The sequence below is a fragment of the Mus caroli genome, chromosome 9 (genome assembly GCF_900094665.2).
Source record: "Mus caroli chromosome 9, CAROLI_EIJ_v1.1, whole genome shotgun sequence".
NCBI classification, from domain to species: domain Eukaryota; kingdom Metazoa; phylum Chordata; class Mammalia; order Rodentia; family Muridae; genus Mus; species Mus caroli.
In genome coordinates, this window is record NC_034578.1 from 50232359 (window position 1) to 50250542 (window position 18184).

Here is an 18184-nt window from a genome sequence, read left to right on the forward strand (position 1 = left end):
TGGAAAGAGAGGCCCATTGGACTTGCAAACTTTATATGCCCCAATATAGGGGAATGCCAGGGCCAAAAGAATGGGAGTGGGTGGGTAGGGAAGTGGGGGGCGCTATGGGGGACTTTTGGGATAGCATTGGAAATGTAACTGAGGAAAATATGTAATAAAAATATTAAAAATTAAAAAAAAAAAGAAAGCAGAGCTATGACAGTAAGAGAGTGAAGGCCATGAAACTAGAAAAGACAAAAGTCAACTCTTTTAGGATACTTGAACAAAAAGAGAACACTATCACACTTTCCCTGAGGGCTCAGAGTGAAGAACTGACATAGGTCCTGAAGAAAGTCTTTCTTGAGAGCAAAGGATGACAAATATCTGAACACAGCCACCAAGCCTTCATCCCTTCATCGATGCAAATGCTTACATTAAAACTACTCATTTTGAGGATAGCAGCCACAGCATTAAATATAAAAACAATTTGTCTTTTTATAATACCTGGCATATCGGAGGCTTTCATAAAATGTGGAGAATTCTCTGTTTCTTAGACACTGCAGAGCATTATACAATGATTCATGGTAACTGGTTCCTTCTACTTCTTGGCTGTGACATGATTAAAAACCATATTTAAAAATAGAAAATTCCGAGATAGTCATGGTAACTAACTAACTCAAAGGACAACATTGAGAACTAAAATTAAGATTTCTCATAAAAATTTGCAGAAATTAAGAAAAACATGTAGCTGGTGCAGTGGCACACACCTTTAATTGGTAGGCAGAGGCAGGTGGATCTTAGTGAGCTCAAGGCCAGCCATGGTTACATAGTAAAATCTAAACAAACAAGCAAATAACAAAATAAAACAAAGCAGTAGGAAAAGGAAAGAATTTTATAGGCCATTTAAATTCTTTAAAGAAAAAAAAAAACCTTAGAAATTCTGTTTGGTTCTCAATCTTATATTTAAGATGAATATTGAAAACATGAGAACAGCTGAGAGGTGGTGGCAGTGCCTTTAGTGCCAGACTCAAGAGGCAGAAGTAGGAGCTCTACCTCTGGTCTACAGAGTGAATTCTGAGACAGCCAGGATTACACAGAGGAACTCTGTCCTGAAACAAACACACAAAACTCTTCTATATATAAATAACTCTGGATCTGGAGAGATGGCTCAGCGGTTAAGAGCACTGACTGCTCTTACAAAGGTCCTGAGTTCAAATCCCAGCTGCCACATGGTAGCTCACAACCATTCGTAATGAGATCTGATGCCCTCTTCTGGGGTGTCTGACGACAGCTACAGTGTACTTACATATAATAAATAAAAAAAATTTAAAAAAAATGAATAACTCTGCTTTTATACCATTCCTCTAATAAAATTTGATAAATACTCCAATATATGAAAATATTTTTTCCATTAAGATAATTAAAATGACTTACTTTTTCAGTGTTATATCATTAAAAGATTTTTATGTAGTTATTAAATCCTTCAGTACTCTAGGTGTTCTGGTTATCATTTTAAAAATATAGTGATTTGACATACTGGTTAAAACTTTTACCTTCTAGCATAACTTGGTTTATCAATACATCTTAAGATGCCTGGTTATCTATTTGTTTTTAAGGCACTGTCTCCTGTGTAGCCCTGGCTAGCCTAGTACTCACTGTGTAGACATAGCTATCATCAAGCCCAGAGATCCACCTGCTTCTGATTCCTTGAGTGCTGGACTCAAGGTGTGCACCATTATTTCTGGGCCTGGTACTGCTTTCTAATGGCAACAACAGCAACAACAAAATATTAACAAGGGTAACTTATTTTATCACCCAGCCAATAAAAGTGCATATGACTACAATGCAGCAAGAACTGCAAGGGAGAAGGCTTACACTTGTCTTTAGATTCCTCAATCCAACATACAATATTCTCATAGGAAAAGACATTTTTTAAATGTCTATCTTCAAAATGCTTGAAGCAAGGGATATAATTTCTCTAATGAGAGAAAAAAAAAAGAATGTAATTCAAGATTCATTGTGGTAACTGCCTACTGTATCTTAAATTAAGAAGTCAGGCCATACTTTCTGTGAAATATATTAAACAAGAAAACCCAACACATTAATATTCACAGATAAGAGAAAGCAATCAAACGTGCAGTTTCAGAGTCAGAGAAAGACCCCTGTAAGGGCTCTGCTTTGGAAAGTCCATTTCTCCCACCCGGCAGAAGCGCAGAGGCCCCACTGCATGTTCCTCCACGCCGCCTGGTAACGCAGCTCCTGCAGCTCAGCGCACCACTCTCGTCTTTCATAGTCTAATCCTTTCAGATAGACAGACAGGATATGGGAGAGCCCCAAATTCTGCAGGGCCTGAAAGGAGGTAAATACACAATCAAATATGTCAGCACAGAGAAGACCCGTGCTTCTCAACCTTTCCCAATGCTGCCACCCTTTAATACAGTTCCTCACGTTGTGGTGACCCTAACCATAAAAATTATTTTCATTGCTACTTCACAACTGTAATTTTGCTACTGTTATGAATCATAATTTAAATAGCTGATGTGTAACTTCTGTGAAAGGGTCAGTCAACCCGCAAAGAGGTCAGGACCCACAGATTGAGAACCATTGGACTAGCGGAGGGAAAACAGCAAATAATAATAATGGTAATAATAATAATAATTAAAAAATTTTAATTAACAGTATCACTTAAAATTCTAAAATATTGCGTAGCATATATATTTACGGGGAATGTTAATGTTTGATAGAAAAATACCTAAGCCTATTAACTAGGAATAGATGTAACAGTTTCTGGGACCAACTCTAATGCAAACTCTAAGTGCCCCGTGAAGCACTACTAGTGCCTCCTGGCATACTGTACACATTCAGGAAGGGTCTTCTGCTCTCGGGTAATAAAGGTACTATCAACAAACTACACTGACCTGTGCAGCTTTCCTGTGTGTACTGAGGCGTTAGCCTCACATCTGACAGTTCAACTCCAGTGGTCTCAAGTTTACTGCCTGTGTAAACTTCCCTGATACACTGAATTAACATTAACAGGTGCACTGATGGCGGCAGACACAGACAGAAGCGTACCTGGATGATTCCTGACTGGCGGGTGGAGGAGGAGATGCTGGTCTCCAGGTCATAAGTTACTAAGGCTTTCTCCCACGTTGCTTCATGTTCATAGGTCCGTATTCTGTAAGAAAAGATGGTGAAAACATCTTCTGTTTCTGTATTCGAGAAGTAGAATTACTATCTAGAAAGTGCAGTTTACCTAGTAAGGGGTTGTAACATTTTCCCTCCTCCACAGCCATACAGGCTGTCCGGCTCTCCTATACTTCTGTAGATCTCTAAGAGAAGATCCTGAAAACAGAAATACCAAAGGCAGAGACTTGAAAATAAAAATCAATTCATGAATTTTATAAGCTTTAAATTTTATCATTATCAACTCACAACTTACAACTCATAAATGTGCTGTAAAAGTAAAATATAATGATAGAAATAGAAGTATTCTAATCATTGTATAGGACAGTGGTCTTGTCCTATACAAGAAAATGGTTGGTCTACTTTAGAAGTAATGCTCACAGACTGAAGAGGGGCTCAGTAGTTAAAAGCGCTTATCTTCCAGAGGACCCAGGTTTGATCCCCAGCACCCACATGGTGGTTTACAATCACCTGTAACTCCAGGACTACGGAATCCTATGTTCTGACCTTGGCAGGAACTAGGCATGCATGTGATGCACTTAGCAAACATGCAAACAAAATACCCATATGCATAAAATAATAGAACTAAGGAAATTCATGAAACAGATATGCATACCAACATACTAGATTTTTAATCACATTCAGCAATAATCACAAAACAAAACAATCCTGTCCACAAATAAAACTGTAAATGGAAGAATAAAATTCTGCAAACCTTAACTACTGAAATTGGAGCAAATGAAGGCTATAAATTTTCTTTAAAATGCCCATAGTTTTAGAAATATGCTGCATTTAAAGCAGCAATTACTTAAAATACTTCTTGTGATATTTACACAGGAAAGCCTAGTGTTGTTTAACTTCAGTGAAAAAAAGCAGAAACAAACAATAAACAACCAAAAAAACCAGAAGCCACACTCCATAGGAAACTGAGCAAGCAAGTTAGTTGCCTTGATATTTTTGCTGTGGTAAATATTTCCTAAATACAAATCCATCAATATTGGTATAAGTCTACATATAATTCTTATTCAAGTATTTCTATTCATAGACATGTAATAAAACCTTAAGAGTTGAAACATTAGGGATCTAACAGTCCTTGGCATAAGAAAATACTCATGAAAATCAGTACAGAAAGGTGAAACTACATAGTTCCAAGAGAAAGAGAGAAATGTTAGTATAGAGGATCACATGGCAAGCCGGAGACAGGGCTGAGGAGCTCAGGAAACAATCACAGAAAGCTCAAAGCAGCTGCACGCATGTGTGATCCTAGCTCTGGACAGGCAGACAGGCAGAGCCCTAGAGCTCGCTCATCAGCCAGCCTAGCAAAATCAGTGAATTCTACATTTAATAAGACAACTTGTCTCAAAAAAATAAGATAGTTATTAAAGACATCTATGTCAACCTATGGCCTGCACATACAAGCACACACACAACACATGACTAGATGTGAAGTCAGAAGTTAAGGAGAGAGCCGGAGAAATGGCTCAGTGGTTAAGAGCTCTGACTGCTCTTCCAGGGGTCCTGAGTTCAATTCCCAGCAGCCACATGGTGGCTAATGAGATCTGATGCCCTCTTCTGGTGTGTCTGAAGACAGTGGCAGGGTACTCATATATATAAAATAAATAAACCTTTAAAAAAAAAGTTAAGGAGAAAAAAATGAAAGGTGACTAATAGACTAAGCAATATATAGTTCATGGAAAACATTAGGCAAGTGCCATTTAAATGGAATGAAGGAAAGAAATGGAGAGAGCAACTACAGACATCATGGGAAAGTCTGGATGTGAAAGGAAAGAAGACAACACCTTAAGAGAATACAGAAGAGAGAAGCTCCTTCCAGATCCAAGAACAGAAACGATTTAAACAGTAGAAGTCTGAAATATTCATGATATAGTTAAGAATAGGCACAGCATAACAAAGTTTCTGAACAAGAACAAATAACTCGAGATAAAGGGAAGGTGTTTGTTAGTTTAATAAGAGAGATGGTCATGACAAGAGCAGAGGTAGGGAGATTAAGACAATTATGGGATGTGGTGGTCTAAATAAGAATGTTCCCATAGGCTCACGGTTGAATACTTGGTCCCTAGGTGGAAGAGTCTGAGAAGGATCAGGAGCTGCAATCTTATGGAGGACATGAGCTTTGGGACGGGTCTCTCTCTCTCTCTTTCTCTCTGTCTGTCTGTCTCTGTCTCTCAGCTGTTCCTGCTGCCATGCCTTTGCTCTGCCATCATGGATGAAACTCTCTAAAACAATGAGCCCAGATCAAACACTTTCTATTATACGTTGCCTTGGTCATGGTGTCATGGTCAGCAATAAAAGAGCCTTTATTCAAGGTCAGAGGGGCCACTATTTATGCAGTGTTATAGAAAAAGTGGAGGAGTAGACATTGGAAATCACTTCTCTAATCAGAGCATAAATTTATAAATATTCTAGGTTCAATAAGTAGTTTCAGTTTTATAACAATTATGTTTTTATATTCAATGTATGTGTGCTCTGCTGCATATATATATATGCAGCAGAGCACACATACATACATATATATTTACACACACACACACATGCCTGTCTGAAGAGGGTATCAGATCCCCCTACAGATGGTTGTGAGCCACCATGTGGTTGCTGAGAATTGAACTCATGACCTTTGGAAGAGCAGCTAGTGCTGTTAGCCTCTGAGCCATCTTACCAGCCCTAGTTTCAGTTTTAAAATCAATTATATCCCTATGAGAAGATAATCCAACATATCACATACAAATTATCACAGGGTTTCTAATATTTACCTGTAAGCTTATTCCAGTTTCTTCTTTACTTTTTTCACTCAAACTAGAAATAGTTGTACCTTGACTTCCTTCTTCAAATGTTGGACTTCTGCTTATCATAAAAACATCTCTTTTAATGAGAACATATTATCCAACGTTATATATTCATTCTATACTTCAACATAAAGAAACTAATTATGGTTGCAAAAAGAACAGTAAACCATTTATACTTTAACACAGAATAGCATTTAGACCTGGCATGAAAAAAGAAAAATTTGAGAATATTAATTCTACATGTGGAAATTATTCATAATAACACTATTGTATAAACAGCAGTTATATGCTAAAACAGGCCTGTTTAAAAACAGAAGTTTTGCAATACAGATCCTAAATATTCTATCAGTGGTCTTCCTTAAAGTTTAACTTGATAGTTGCAGATACATATAGTAAAACCATAAGACACAATTTAACCCCCAATAAACTGAAAAGAAAGAAATCTGATGAAAATAAGCGAGAGCAACTGAAATCTAGAGGTGATAATGCGACGAGGACTCAGATTTATCCACTCTAAGACCTCACCTTTAAGCATTTATGTATTTGGGTGCTATAGCTTGGTAAGTGACTCAATTTTAGTATCATCACAGCTACTGTGCCTATAGTAATCCAATATATAAATTAAATACTACCATAAATGATAGCCCCCTCTAATATCTTTCTAAAACATGTTTTGTGTTTTCTATATTTTTCCCTCAAAATAGAAGAAGTTACACTTTTGTTTCCTCCTTCCAATGTAGCAAATGCTCCTGGATCCTTTTATCTTCTTCTTTTTTTTAATCAACTACACTTTGGTAACTATACAATAAACTACTTTTCTTACCAACTACAGTCTGATAAAGCACACACACTAACACAATTCAGCACTACCTTACTAAGTTGAAAATCTGCACACCAGCAGTTCTCCCAGTAAGGTATATGTTGCTGACAGAACAGGTAACAAACTGTGGTGCCTTCTCTAGTGTACCATGGCAGTAAAGAGTAACAGCAATAGGGAGCATAGATATTAAAAACTTGGGTGGAAAATGTGGCATAGAAAATGTCTTATAAAACTCAAAAATAGAGAATACTACACTGTATTTCAAGATCCATACTAATATGACAAGTAATATGACATTGCTAGACTGGAGGAATGATAAACATACACTGAAGGTCACCTTTACCCCTGGGAGAGTCTCAGAAGGCTGGTACAGGGGGGGAGGGGGGGTACTGAGTGACAGAATGCTGTTGACGATACTCTGCTTTGTGACCTTCAGTTACAGATATGATACACATGTAAAATATCCATCTAGCTCCAATTCATCAAGGCAACACATGTGCAACACAGCTGCACATACTACTGTCAGGCATCACACATGTAACACAGCTGCACATACTACTGTCAGGCACCACATGTGTAATACAGCTGCACATACTTCTGTCAGGCATCACACATGTGTAATACAGCTGAACTTACTACTGTCAGGCATCACACATGTAGCACAGCTGCACGTACTATTGTCAGGCATCACACATGTGTAATACAGCTGCACATACTACTGTCAGGCATCACACATGTAGCACAGCTGCACGTACTATTGTCAGGCATCACACATGTAACACAGATGCACATACTACTGTCAGGCATCACACATGTAACACAGCTGCATATACTACTGTCAGACATCACACATGTAACACAGATGCACATACTACTGTCAGGCATTACTTTAGGATCTTGGAACAGTAAGACATCTGAGGCTGTAAAAATCCGCTCTCTGAGTCTTACTGATAAGCCTTGAGCTGACTTTGTTTTACACAGATTGTGGACACTAACTCTGAGATTGCAGTGTCTCAGGAACATGCTAACAAAACAGTACTTTAAGTACATACTATGAAGAATTCTAGTAAACAACTTGAATAGAGAATACTTGTGGTTTGTTTCCTTGACAGTACAGGTAAACTGCTTGCCTATATTCTATTTACAAACGCAGTGTGCTTACTATCTTAGGTCTCCAGGTTGGCTCTTCTAACAGAGCCACTGTGGACTCCTGCACTTCTCAGTCTCCGTACACCTTGTCTATCTGTCCTTCTTTTTTCATCAGTTCTCTGGAAGTTGGGGGAGAAGCCCAAAGAGACCAGCAAAGCAAATGCAGGCACACCTGCTTGAAGGCAAGCAGCTCTGCACAAGTTTGCTCCATTCACATAATGGCTAACATTCAAATTTAAGATGCTTCTATTTATACTCACAGAGGACATACTATTTGCTCCTGATTAATAAAAAACACTGTTCTACAAACTCAAAATACTAAAACTCACTCAAACTGCGATCAGTGCTGTGCACTTGTCTTCATGGATTTATAGTGACCACGAACACACAGGGTTACAATGTTCGATAGTGACCACATAATGTACATCTCTAATGGTTTTCAACCAAAAAGCAGAGATTTAAATATCAAACCAGAAGTGAACAGTCTAAATCTGTTAACGACTTGTAGAACATGAGAATTCTGGTCCCACTTTTCCAGTCTAAACAAATATATTACATTTCCAGCTTAATGGCATCTACCATTATTAATAGCAAAAATAATGTATGTATTGGCATAACTCACATTTGTGATTTTAATTTCTTAGTAAGGCTGAATTACTGGTAAGAAAGTGAGGCTATCTATAAACACAAACACTAGGCTATTTCAGACAGGGATCTAAAAGGAGGTTCATATAATAAAACGTATAATGTAATTTAATACCCTAGTTTCTTGGTTATTTTTCATCACGATCCATATCGTATTTTTAAGCTTTTTATAAAAGTTCTAATTCAATCAGAGGAAATCGAGTTGAAGTAGCTAGAAATACAAGCAGGTAACACATAAATAAAACTTACTTAGTCACACACAGACTGATCACATTCCAGTCAAAGAGTAAAATGAATTCTGAAATGTGAATTAGAGGTAAACCTAATGTAACCAAAACTAGGAAATCATTCAGTCATAAACACATGTATGGGTGGTTTACATTCCAAATGCTAGCTTAGCTGTAGGGAATATACAAACAACCAAATGTTGTTGTTTCTCTTCATTAGCTTCCTATGTCTAGTCTTTATAATATAAAATAGAACACATTATATAACTACAATTTCTATATTTTCAGAGAATTACTTCCTAAAAAAGTATTTTGCTTTGATATAGAAAATCTCGGGCTAAAATGTTTTTTAAATGGAAAAATGGGGCAAAAATAAATCTTTACTATACATTTGTACGGAAAACAGTATCAACGCCAATTTAAATACCAAAATGTCACTGGGTAGTGGTAGCTGGTAGCTGGTAGCACACACCTTTAATCCCAGCACTAGGGAGGCAGAGGCAGGTAGATGTCTGTGAATTTGAGGCCAACCTGGTCTACAGAGTGAGTTCCAGGACAGCTAGGGTAGTTATATAGAGAAACCTTTCCTTGAAAAAAACAAGAAAAAATAAACAAATAAATAAAACAAAACCCAAACCTCAAAATCCACTTGCCTTTTCTCTTGCTCGTCTGTGCTTTTCTTATCTGAATAGATCTCTGCGTAGAGCAAGGCCGTGAAGTGAGCAGAGCAGGACTGAGCCACCTTCGCAACCTCAAGATAATTCAAATCCAGCCAGAAAGCGTCATCAAAGGCTGTTCCCGAGGAAGGTCTGGAGGGGAATTAAACACGGTGTCCTGTCATTCTAACATAAACAATGAAAGGAGCAAAATGGTACGGTGTCATCGCAAGCCATAATTCCTGAGTGTATGGCAAGAACCATTCTGAGACAGCATGGCTACAAGGCCGGCTCTCCGTCGACTTGGAGCATAACCTCTCAGAGAATCTAAAGAAAGCCACTAGGCATCATGCCGAACCAATCTGGGCTCTGTACCCACCCTTTACATCACTGGCTGCAAAGGACAGCACATGTGGAGGTCAGAAAACAACCTTGGGGGTCAGTCCATGCCTTCAGCCTGTTTAAGACAGGGCCTCGTGTGTTTATTGCTGCATATCCTAGGTTTGCTGGCCTGGAAGTTTCTGGAGATTCTCCAGTCTCTGCCTCCTATAACCTATTATAAACACTGGGGTTAGATGCATATGTTATTAAGCCCAGCTTTGATACAGGTTCTGCAACTTAAAGTCAGGCCACCAGGCTTGTGCAGCATGCTAGGTTTACCCAGCAAGCACTTTACCCACGGAGCCATCTTCCCAGCACTAAAAAATGTTCTCTAAAAAAAGAATTTTTATCTTCTCTATGCCTTGCTAATATTATTCTACCTCATGAAGTCTGAAATAATTGGCCCCAAGATGAAACTACCTCCCAACACCAGAAAAGGTACTCACAGCTACAGTTAAGGTTTCTTAGAAAAGGATCTACAATAAAACAAAATAAGTCATAAACTTTCTAATCACAAAGTCCCTAAATGCAAGAAAACAATCTGTTTGTGAACTAGAATGTTATGAAAGGCATGCATTGCTTACAACACAAATGCATGTAGGGTCAAATAATCTATTATTCTTCCAGTTCATCACCCCATTCTTTACTAACAGCTGTCATTACCACCATACATACCATATGAGGCATTAATTACTACGAGTCCAAATCATGCATGCTCCTACACTTGGGGTGGGATTATGGCCAATATATCCATCCCAGGTTGAAAATACTTTAAGTTAAAAAATGCATTTATCACACATAACCTATAGAAAATCATAACAACACAGTATACTATGGGGGCACAAATTATGGTTTATCTTCTTCATCACAGGGCTGTTAAAGACCCACAATCTAGAATCTCATGAAGGGATTGCTGAACATAGTGGTGCATCCTTTAGTCCCAGCACTCAGGAGGCAGATGCATGTAGATTTCTGTGAGTTTAAGGACAGCCAGGGCTACAAAGGTGAGAAAGAAAAAAAAGGATCATGCTGTATTTTCACCAGCCTGGAACATGACCGGAATCTGAAGTCCAGCTTTCTTTCTCTGAATGCTGCCACACATTGATGTAAAGTTGAAAAATCGTAAGATGGACCAGACCACTCTGAGCTACTTCTCCAGAGTTCTGGTAACTTGCTAGCAGCACACTTCAGCTGCACTACCCATTTTGAGCTATTTCTGAACTTTGTTAATAACCCTTTGAAGGCCTGGGACAATGGTACATGCTTATTAAAACCCAGCACTCCAAGTGGAGGAACGTCAGGAATTCAAGGCTATGCTGAGCTACGTGGAGAACTGTAGTCAAAGGTACCTTAGGCTACAATGACCTGGTCTCAAAAAAAAATTACAATAGAAACAAAGATACTATACTGTAAAGTAACTTACCTAAATCACCCCCATGACAATGTCACAGACTTACTAGAGATTGTCATGGTAAGTTTGGCACAGAGCAGGAAAGGCTTTAGTCTCATAAAAGAAGATAACGATGAAATCCAACCCCAGCTACTCTAAAGAACGAGTTCATGAGCAGCTGCAGTACTGAGAATAACCTTAGAAAACCATGTGCTCAGTTCCCGCATCTTCCCTGCTGCGATAAGCTAAAGCCTGCATGACTTAGCTCCTGCAGGATGCCTGCTGATACAGCTGGGACAAAACTGACAGTCTCCCATATGTAGCCCAGGTGCAGTCCTGCATATGGATTATTAAATTAAAAATTTAATGCACAAGCACCACACCAATCAATTTGAGCAGTCTGAAACAGTTGCATATAAAATAATCAGATTAAAAAGCAGCAGAAGAAGTTAGAGTGCCCAGTTCCCAAACCCGTGAAACAACGGTTATCATTTTACCTCTTTTGCCTTCTCAGATAGTCGACAACAGCAAGCATGGTTCTTTGTGACTTTTTATCCAAACAGCATCGGAGAAAGCTCTCTGACTCTAACGAAAACAGAAATATGTCTTCTTAGTCTCACACTGCCATGAAAGTCTTTTCTTGTCTGTGTGTCCTACACTGTAAGGTTATGATGGGAGGCTTGTCCAACACAAAAAACACTTTTTAAAAAAAAGATTTATTTATTTATTATATGTGTGTACACTGTAGCTGTCTTCAGACACTCCAGAAGAGGGCATCAGATTTTTGTTACAGATGGTTGTGAGCCACCATGTGGTTGCTGGGATTTGAACTCAGGACCTTTGGAAGAGCAGTCAGTGCTCTTAACCGCTGAGCCATCTCACCAGCACCACAAAATCACTTTCTAAAAAATAGAAATCAATTTAATTTAGTGGCATTCCTTTTATTTCAAAGGAAACATATAAATATAAAAATATAACGTAAAGAGTTTGTTACAAATTATAATTTGTTTCCAACTCAATTCTTCATAGTTAGAAAGAGCAATTTGCAAATTCATTTAGAATAACAAAAAACCCACAATAGCAAAAACTATTCTCAACAATAAAAGAACTTCTGGGGGAATCACCATCCCTGACTTCAAGCTGTACTACAGAGCAATAGTGATAAAAACTGCATGGTACTGGTATAAAAATAGACAGGAAGGTCAATGGAATAGAATTGGAAAAAAAGAAATGAACCTATGGTCACCTGATCTTTGACAAAGGAGCTAAAACCATCCAGTGGAAAAAAGAGCATTTTCAACAAATGGTGCTGGTTCAACTGTTGGTCAACATGTAGAAGAATACAAATTGGTCCATTCTTTTTTCCCTGTACAAAGCTCAAGTCCAAGTGGATCAAGGAGTTCCACATAAAATCAGATACACTGAAACTAATAGAAGAGAAAGTGGGGAAAAGTCTCCAACACATGGGCACAGGAGAAATTTTCCTGAACAGAACACCAATGGTTTATGGTCTAAGATCAAGAATTGACAAATGGGACCTCATAAAATCACCAAGCTTCTGTATGGCAAAGGACACTGTCAATAGGACAAAATGGCAACCAACTGATTGGGAAAAGATCTTTACCAATCTCACATCTGATAGAGGGCTAATATTCAATATATACAAAGAACTCAAGAAGTTAGACTCCAGAGAATCAAATAACCCTATTTGGGTTATTTGGGGAGCAGAGCTAAACAGAGAATTCTCAACTGAGAAAACTCGAATGGCTGATAAGTACCTAAAGAAATGTTCATCAGGGAAATGCAAATCCAAACAACCCTGAGATTCCACCTCACACCAGTCAGAATGGCTAAGATCAAAAACTCAGGTGACAGCAGATGCTGGCGAGGATGTGGAGAAAGAAAGAAGAACACTTCTCCATTGTTGGTGGGATTGCAAGCTTGTACAACCACTCTGGAAATCAGTATGGTGGTTCCTCAGAAAATTGGACATAGTACTACCTGAGGACCCAGCTATACCACTCCTGGGCATCTACCCAGAAGATGCTCCAACATGTAATAAGGACACATGCTCCACTATGTTCATAGCAGCCATATATATAATAGCCAGAAGCTAAAAACAACCCAGATATTCCTCAACAGAGGAATGGATACAGAAAATGTGGTACATTTACACAATGGAGTACTACTCAGCTATTAAAAACAATGACTTGATGAAATTCGCAGGCAAATGAATGGAACTTGAAAATATCATCCTGAGTGAAGTAACTCAGTCACAAAAGAACACACGGTATGTACTCACTGTTAAGTGGACATTAGCTCAAAAGTTTGGAATACCCAAGATTCAATTCACAGACCATATGAAACCTAAGACGAAGGAAGACCAAAGTGTGGATGCTTCAGTGCTTCTTAGAAGGGGGAACAAAATACAGGAGGAAGTATGGAGATAGAGTGTAGAGCACAGACTGAAGGAAAGGCCATCCAGAGAGTGCCCCACCTGGAGATCCATTCCATATACAGCCACTAAACCTGGATACTGGGAAGTACTTGCTGATGGAAGCCTGATATGGCTGTCTCCTGAGAGGCTCTGCCAGAGCCTGACAAGTAGAGAGGCAGATGCTTATAGCCAACCATTGGACTGAGCCCAGGGTCCCCAATAGAGGAGTTGGAGAAAGGACTGAAGGAGCTGAGGTTTGCAGCCCCACAGAGGGAACAACAGTGTCAACAGGCCAGACCCCCCTGAAGCTCCCAGGGACTGGACCACCAACCAAAGAATATACATAAAGGGACCCATGGCATTGGCCGCATATGTGGCAGAGGATGGCCTTGTTAGACATCAGTGGGAAGAGAGGCCCTTCGGCATGAGGATGTTTGATGCCCCAGTGTAGGGGAATGCCAGGCAGGAAGACAGGAGTGGGTAGGTGGGTACAGGAGCACCTTCATAGAGGCAGAGGGAGGGGGATGGGATGGGATAAGGGGTTTCTGAAGAGGAGACCTGGAAAGGGGAAAACATTTGTAATGTAAATAGATAAAATATCCAATTGAAAAAACAAATTATAATTTGTTTCTGAAGCAGGTATATCTACTGCTTTGAGATGTTTGCAATGTCTTATGTGCTAGGTGCTTAGCACATTTACAACCATGAACAAATCAAGACGGTTCCTGCGCACAGAGCTTGCTGACTAGCCTGGAGGCTCTTAACATGGTTGCACAAGGGGTGTGAGAGAAAAGGTAAGAATGCTGCAGAAGTCACAGGAGAGTCACCTCACCTGGACTAAGAAAGGCCTCAAAGAGAAAGTTACATCTGAAGTCAAAATACCAGTCAGTCAGGGAAAGGGAGAGGATAGAGACCCAGGGGACGTTAGCAGAGTGTGATGGAGCTGAGAGAGTAGCTCGGTTGGTAAGAGTGCTTGGCTAGCCTGCAGGAAACCATGGGCTCAGTCCCCAGCTCTGTGTACACTGGGTGTCATGGCACCTATAGCCAGCACTTGAGAGGCAAAGGCAGAAGAATTAGGGTACTCCACTGCCGCCTGAGTTTCAGGACAGTTTGAGTTGCTGTCTCAAAAGGAGAAAGAAAGAAAAAAAAGAAAGAAAGAGGAGAAGAAAAAAAGAAAAGGAAAAAAGGTACATCCGAGGTGGCTAGTATCAAGTAGAACTCAGAAGACAGTGAGGGGATCTCTACTGCTGAACCAGAGCTGGAAAGCAGAAAGGATGAGGGCACAGAGGGAACACAACTGGCAGGATGTGCATTCAGATGGGTGATAAAGTGTTGTAGTGTGGGTGTTTGTTTTTATTCACACAACTGAGTTTGAGACATTCCAGCAAAGGTGTGAGACCTTGAGACACAGCATTTAAGATTTATAGGAATCTACACTTATTGTCATTTTCAGTAAGAGTTTTAAATATTGGTACTCTATGCAGAGATGAAACTAGATGATTTTGCTACTACGTGGTCAGAGCATAAATGTGAGTAGTAAGATGGTCTTAAACAGTACTTATAATAAATTTAGACTTTAAATGGTTACTTGTAATTGTGGACTTACATCTCTATTTTCCCAATTAAACATAGGTGATATATTTTACATAGTTTGCAGAGTGTCTGCAATAATTTTTAATTTAGGGCTTTAAAGATTATACTTATTTTATTAATAAACATAATTACAGTAATCATTGTGTGTGGGAGCACTGGCTGCACGGGGCTTATGCAGAGGTCAGAGTGTGCAGGTTGGTTCTCTTCTTTCACTGTGCGGGATTCTCATGACGAAACTCAGGCTTTGGTGGCAAGCACCCTTACCCATAAACCATTCCAGACTATTTAGATGAACAGCTCCTAACCTAGGAGGGCCACAAGAGGGGTAACCTTGTCTATGTTTATATTTGCATGTTTTTTTTCAGATAGATTTGTTCTTTTAAAACTTTTAACTTAAATCATACATATTAATGGGATGCCATTAGATTTTTCAATTCAGGAATGTATTTTTTTTTAATGTTTTAGTCAGGTTAAATATGTTCATCTCCTCAAAATTTTATTTGTTTAGAATAGGTTTTTTTTTTTAAGAAAGATTTTTAAAAATGTGTGTGTAGGTGAATGCAGGCACCCATGGAGGAGAGGCGTGTCAGGTCCCCAGGGAGCTGGAGCTATAGGTGAGCCAGCCAATGTGAAGCTGAGAACTGAACTCAGGTTATGGACTTTCCAATACCTCAAAGGCTTGTCTATCTGCTTCTACATGCCATACATAATCACAGTCAGGAGTGTTCTGCTATTCAGCAGGACATTGGATCTTACCCTACAGAATTCTAACTCAGTAGGCACTAGTCAACTCGCCCCAGTAGCTCTCAACTCGGATACATAAAAACAGCAACATGAAGTCAAAAGGGCACCAAAGACATTTCAAACCACCCCATCATAGTCAAAGCAGAAAACTGGGACAACTGAATAGCCACAATTATGCTGAAATGACTGTAATAAACACACTAAGGTGTGGTTTTTATTAAAATGCTACTTCTTTTTTTAATTATTTTTGTATTTTTATTTATATGAGTACACTGTAGCTGTCTTCAGACACACCAGAAGAGGGCATCAGATCTCATTACAGATGGTTATGAGCTACAATGTGGTTGCTGGGAATTGAACTCAGGAACCTCCAGAAGAGCAGCAGTGCTTTTAACCACTGAGCCATCTCTCCAGCCCCTAAAATGCTACTTCTTGAAATGCAACATGTCTTTTACCGGTGTGCTGGGGATCCAAACTCTGACATCTTACCTGCTGAGTCGTCTTCCTAACCCCCTTAATGTAATTACTTCTGTTAGTAAATAGTATCGGAAATGCTCCTGTGATTTATTTGATATGCTCTTTTAAGGCCCGAGAAACACTCACTTCTCACCATGGAAGTAAAATTGAAGATTAAGTAAAACACAATCTAATTGTTTCTTTAAAATAATTAAAAAATTAGATGGATATAATCTAAATGCAAAACATATGTAAATATACAAGTTTATATTTATATACATATGAATCCAAATGTAGATATCTTTGGTTATGGGTATGATTATGGGTAATTAAAAAAATTTGTAGAACTTTTATTGCCTACAAAAATATGCATGACTTGGTGGTGAAGTTTTTTTTTTTTTCGAGACAGGGTTTCTCTGTATAGCCCTGGGTGTCCTGGAACTTACTTTGTAGACCAGGCTGGCCTCGAACTCAGAAATCCGCCTGACTCTGCCTCCCAAGTGCTGGGATTAAAGGCGTGAGTCATCACGCCTGGCTGGTGGTAAAGTTTTTAAAGAGTAGTTGGCTAGACGTCTAAAAATATAAAAACTCCATCTCAACTCTTCCATGGTACAACAACACATGTGGACGAGTCTGTTTACATGTTTTTTTCCACTACTAAAACGGGAGTGCTGGGTGGTTCACGTCCACACTGCAGGCACAATGCCTGGTGTAAGGGGTGTGCAGAAAGCTGCCCTGTAACTTACTGAACCATCTTTATCTAGAGCTGAGATGCTAACGGTATAAACACTAACAAACAGGATACCTGAATCCGAATTTGCAGGAGTTGCTGAGCGGCTTGCTTGGGAGGAATGCTTAAAACAACTAGTGAAAAATCCTCGGACATGCGCAGACAGCAGAGTTCTCCACGATTCATGTGTATCTTGGAGTAAAACATCATGGATCAAGTATGGCAGCAACATCTGACAGAAGTCGGTTTTCGCCTAGGACATGGCATATATCCACTCAATTGTTTGAATTAGAGTAACATCATTTACTGAAAATGTTCATTCCCCTACTCCTCTGACATATCAATTAAAAATTACACTGATCCTCCATACAATAAGCAAAAGTGTGTATCTAGTAGTGATTAAAATAAAGAAAAACAAAACAGAACAAAAACAACCCAGCAATACCAAGCAAAGGGTTTCCAACCTTGGGAGAAGGTGGCAGGAACACCAGGTCAGTTATCCTGGTTACACACAGAGTTCAGGAGACACCAGACCCTATCTCAAAACAGCAACAACAAAAAGGCAGCAAGGCACCAGGACTGATCCCAGGGACTGACTAATGCATTCATTAGCAGTACCTGCTCTCCCCGGGAGCCACACTCCAGGCCCCAAACACTCTTAGCAATGGGACCGGCTCACCTACTTAGGATCTGCTGAAACTGGCTGTCCCAGACCTTCCATGTGAAATGGAATAGCTTCACCCAGAAAGCATACTGGAGAATGCCAAATGGCAGTGAAGAAATAGGAGCTGACTTTCAATAACGTAAATAACTTATAATCTCAATTACTTTAAGCATCACTACTAATTATTGCAACAATTTGTAGAATTTAACTAGTATGTTGCTTTCTTAAACCTAAAGCCTGCTGTTTGTTCTGGCTAAACGGAGAGAGCCACTTCCGTGGACTTGTGGGTTACATTACACTGGTGGATGGTTTACTCATCATTTAGA

General features: G+C 39.3%; 1 protein-coding gene across 1 annotated transcript in view; it reads right to left on the reverse strand.

Annotated features, from left to right (window-relative positions):
- Atm (ATM serine/threonine kinase) overlaps positions 1–18184 on the reverse strand; it is a 114173-nt gene that overhangs the window by 26230 nt on the left and 69759 nt on the right. The window contains exons 37-44 of the mRNA XM_021171910.2: positions 17270–17447; positions 11732–11819; positions 9461–9616; positions 5934–6021; positions 3233–3321; positions 3052–3154; positions 2180–2328; positions 484–588 (exon numbers count right to left, since the gene is read on the reverse strand). Coding sequence (XP_021027569.1) covers positions 484–588; positions 2180–2328; positions 3052–3154; positions 3233–3321; positions 5934–6021; positions 9461–9616; positions 11732–11819; positions 17270–17447 — 956 coding nt within the window. The remainder of the gene's footprint in view (positions 1–483; positions 589–2179; positions 2329–3051; positions 3155–3232; positions 3322–5933; positions 6022–9460; positions 9617–11731; positions 11820–17269; positions 17448–18184) is intronic.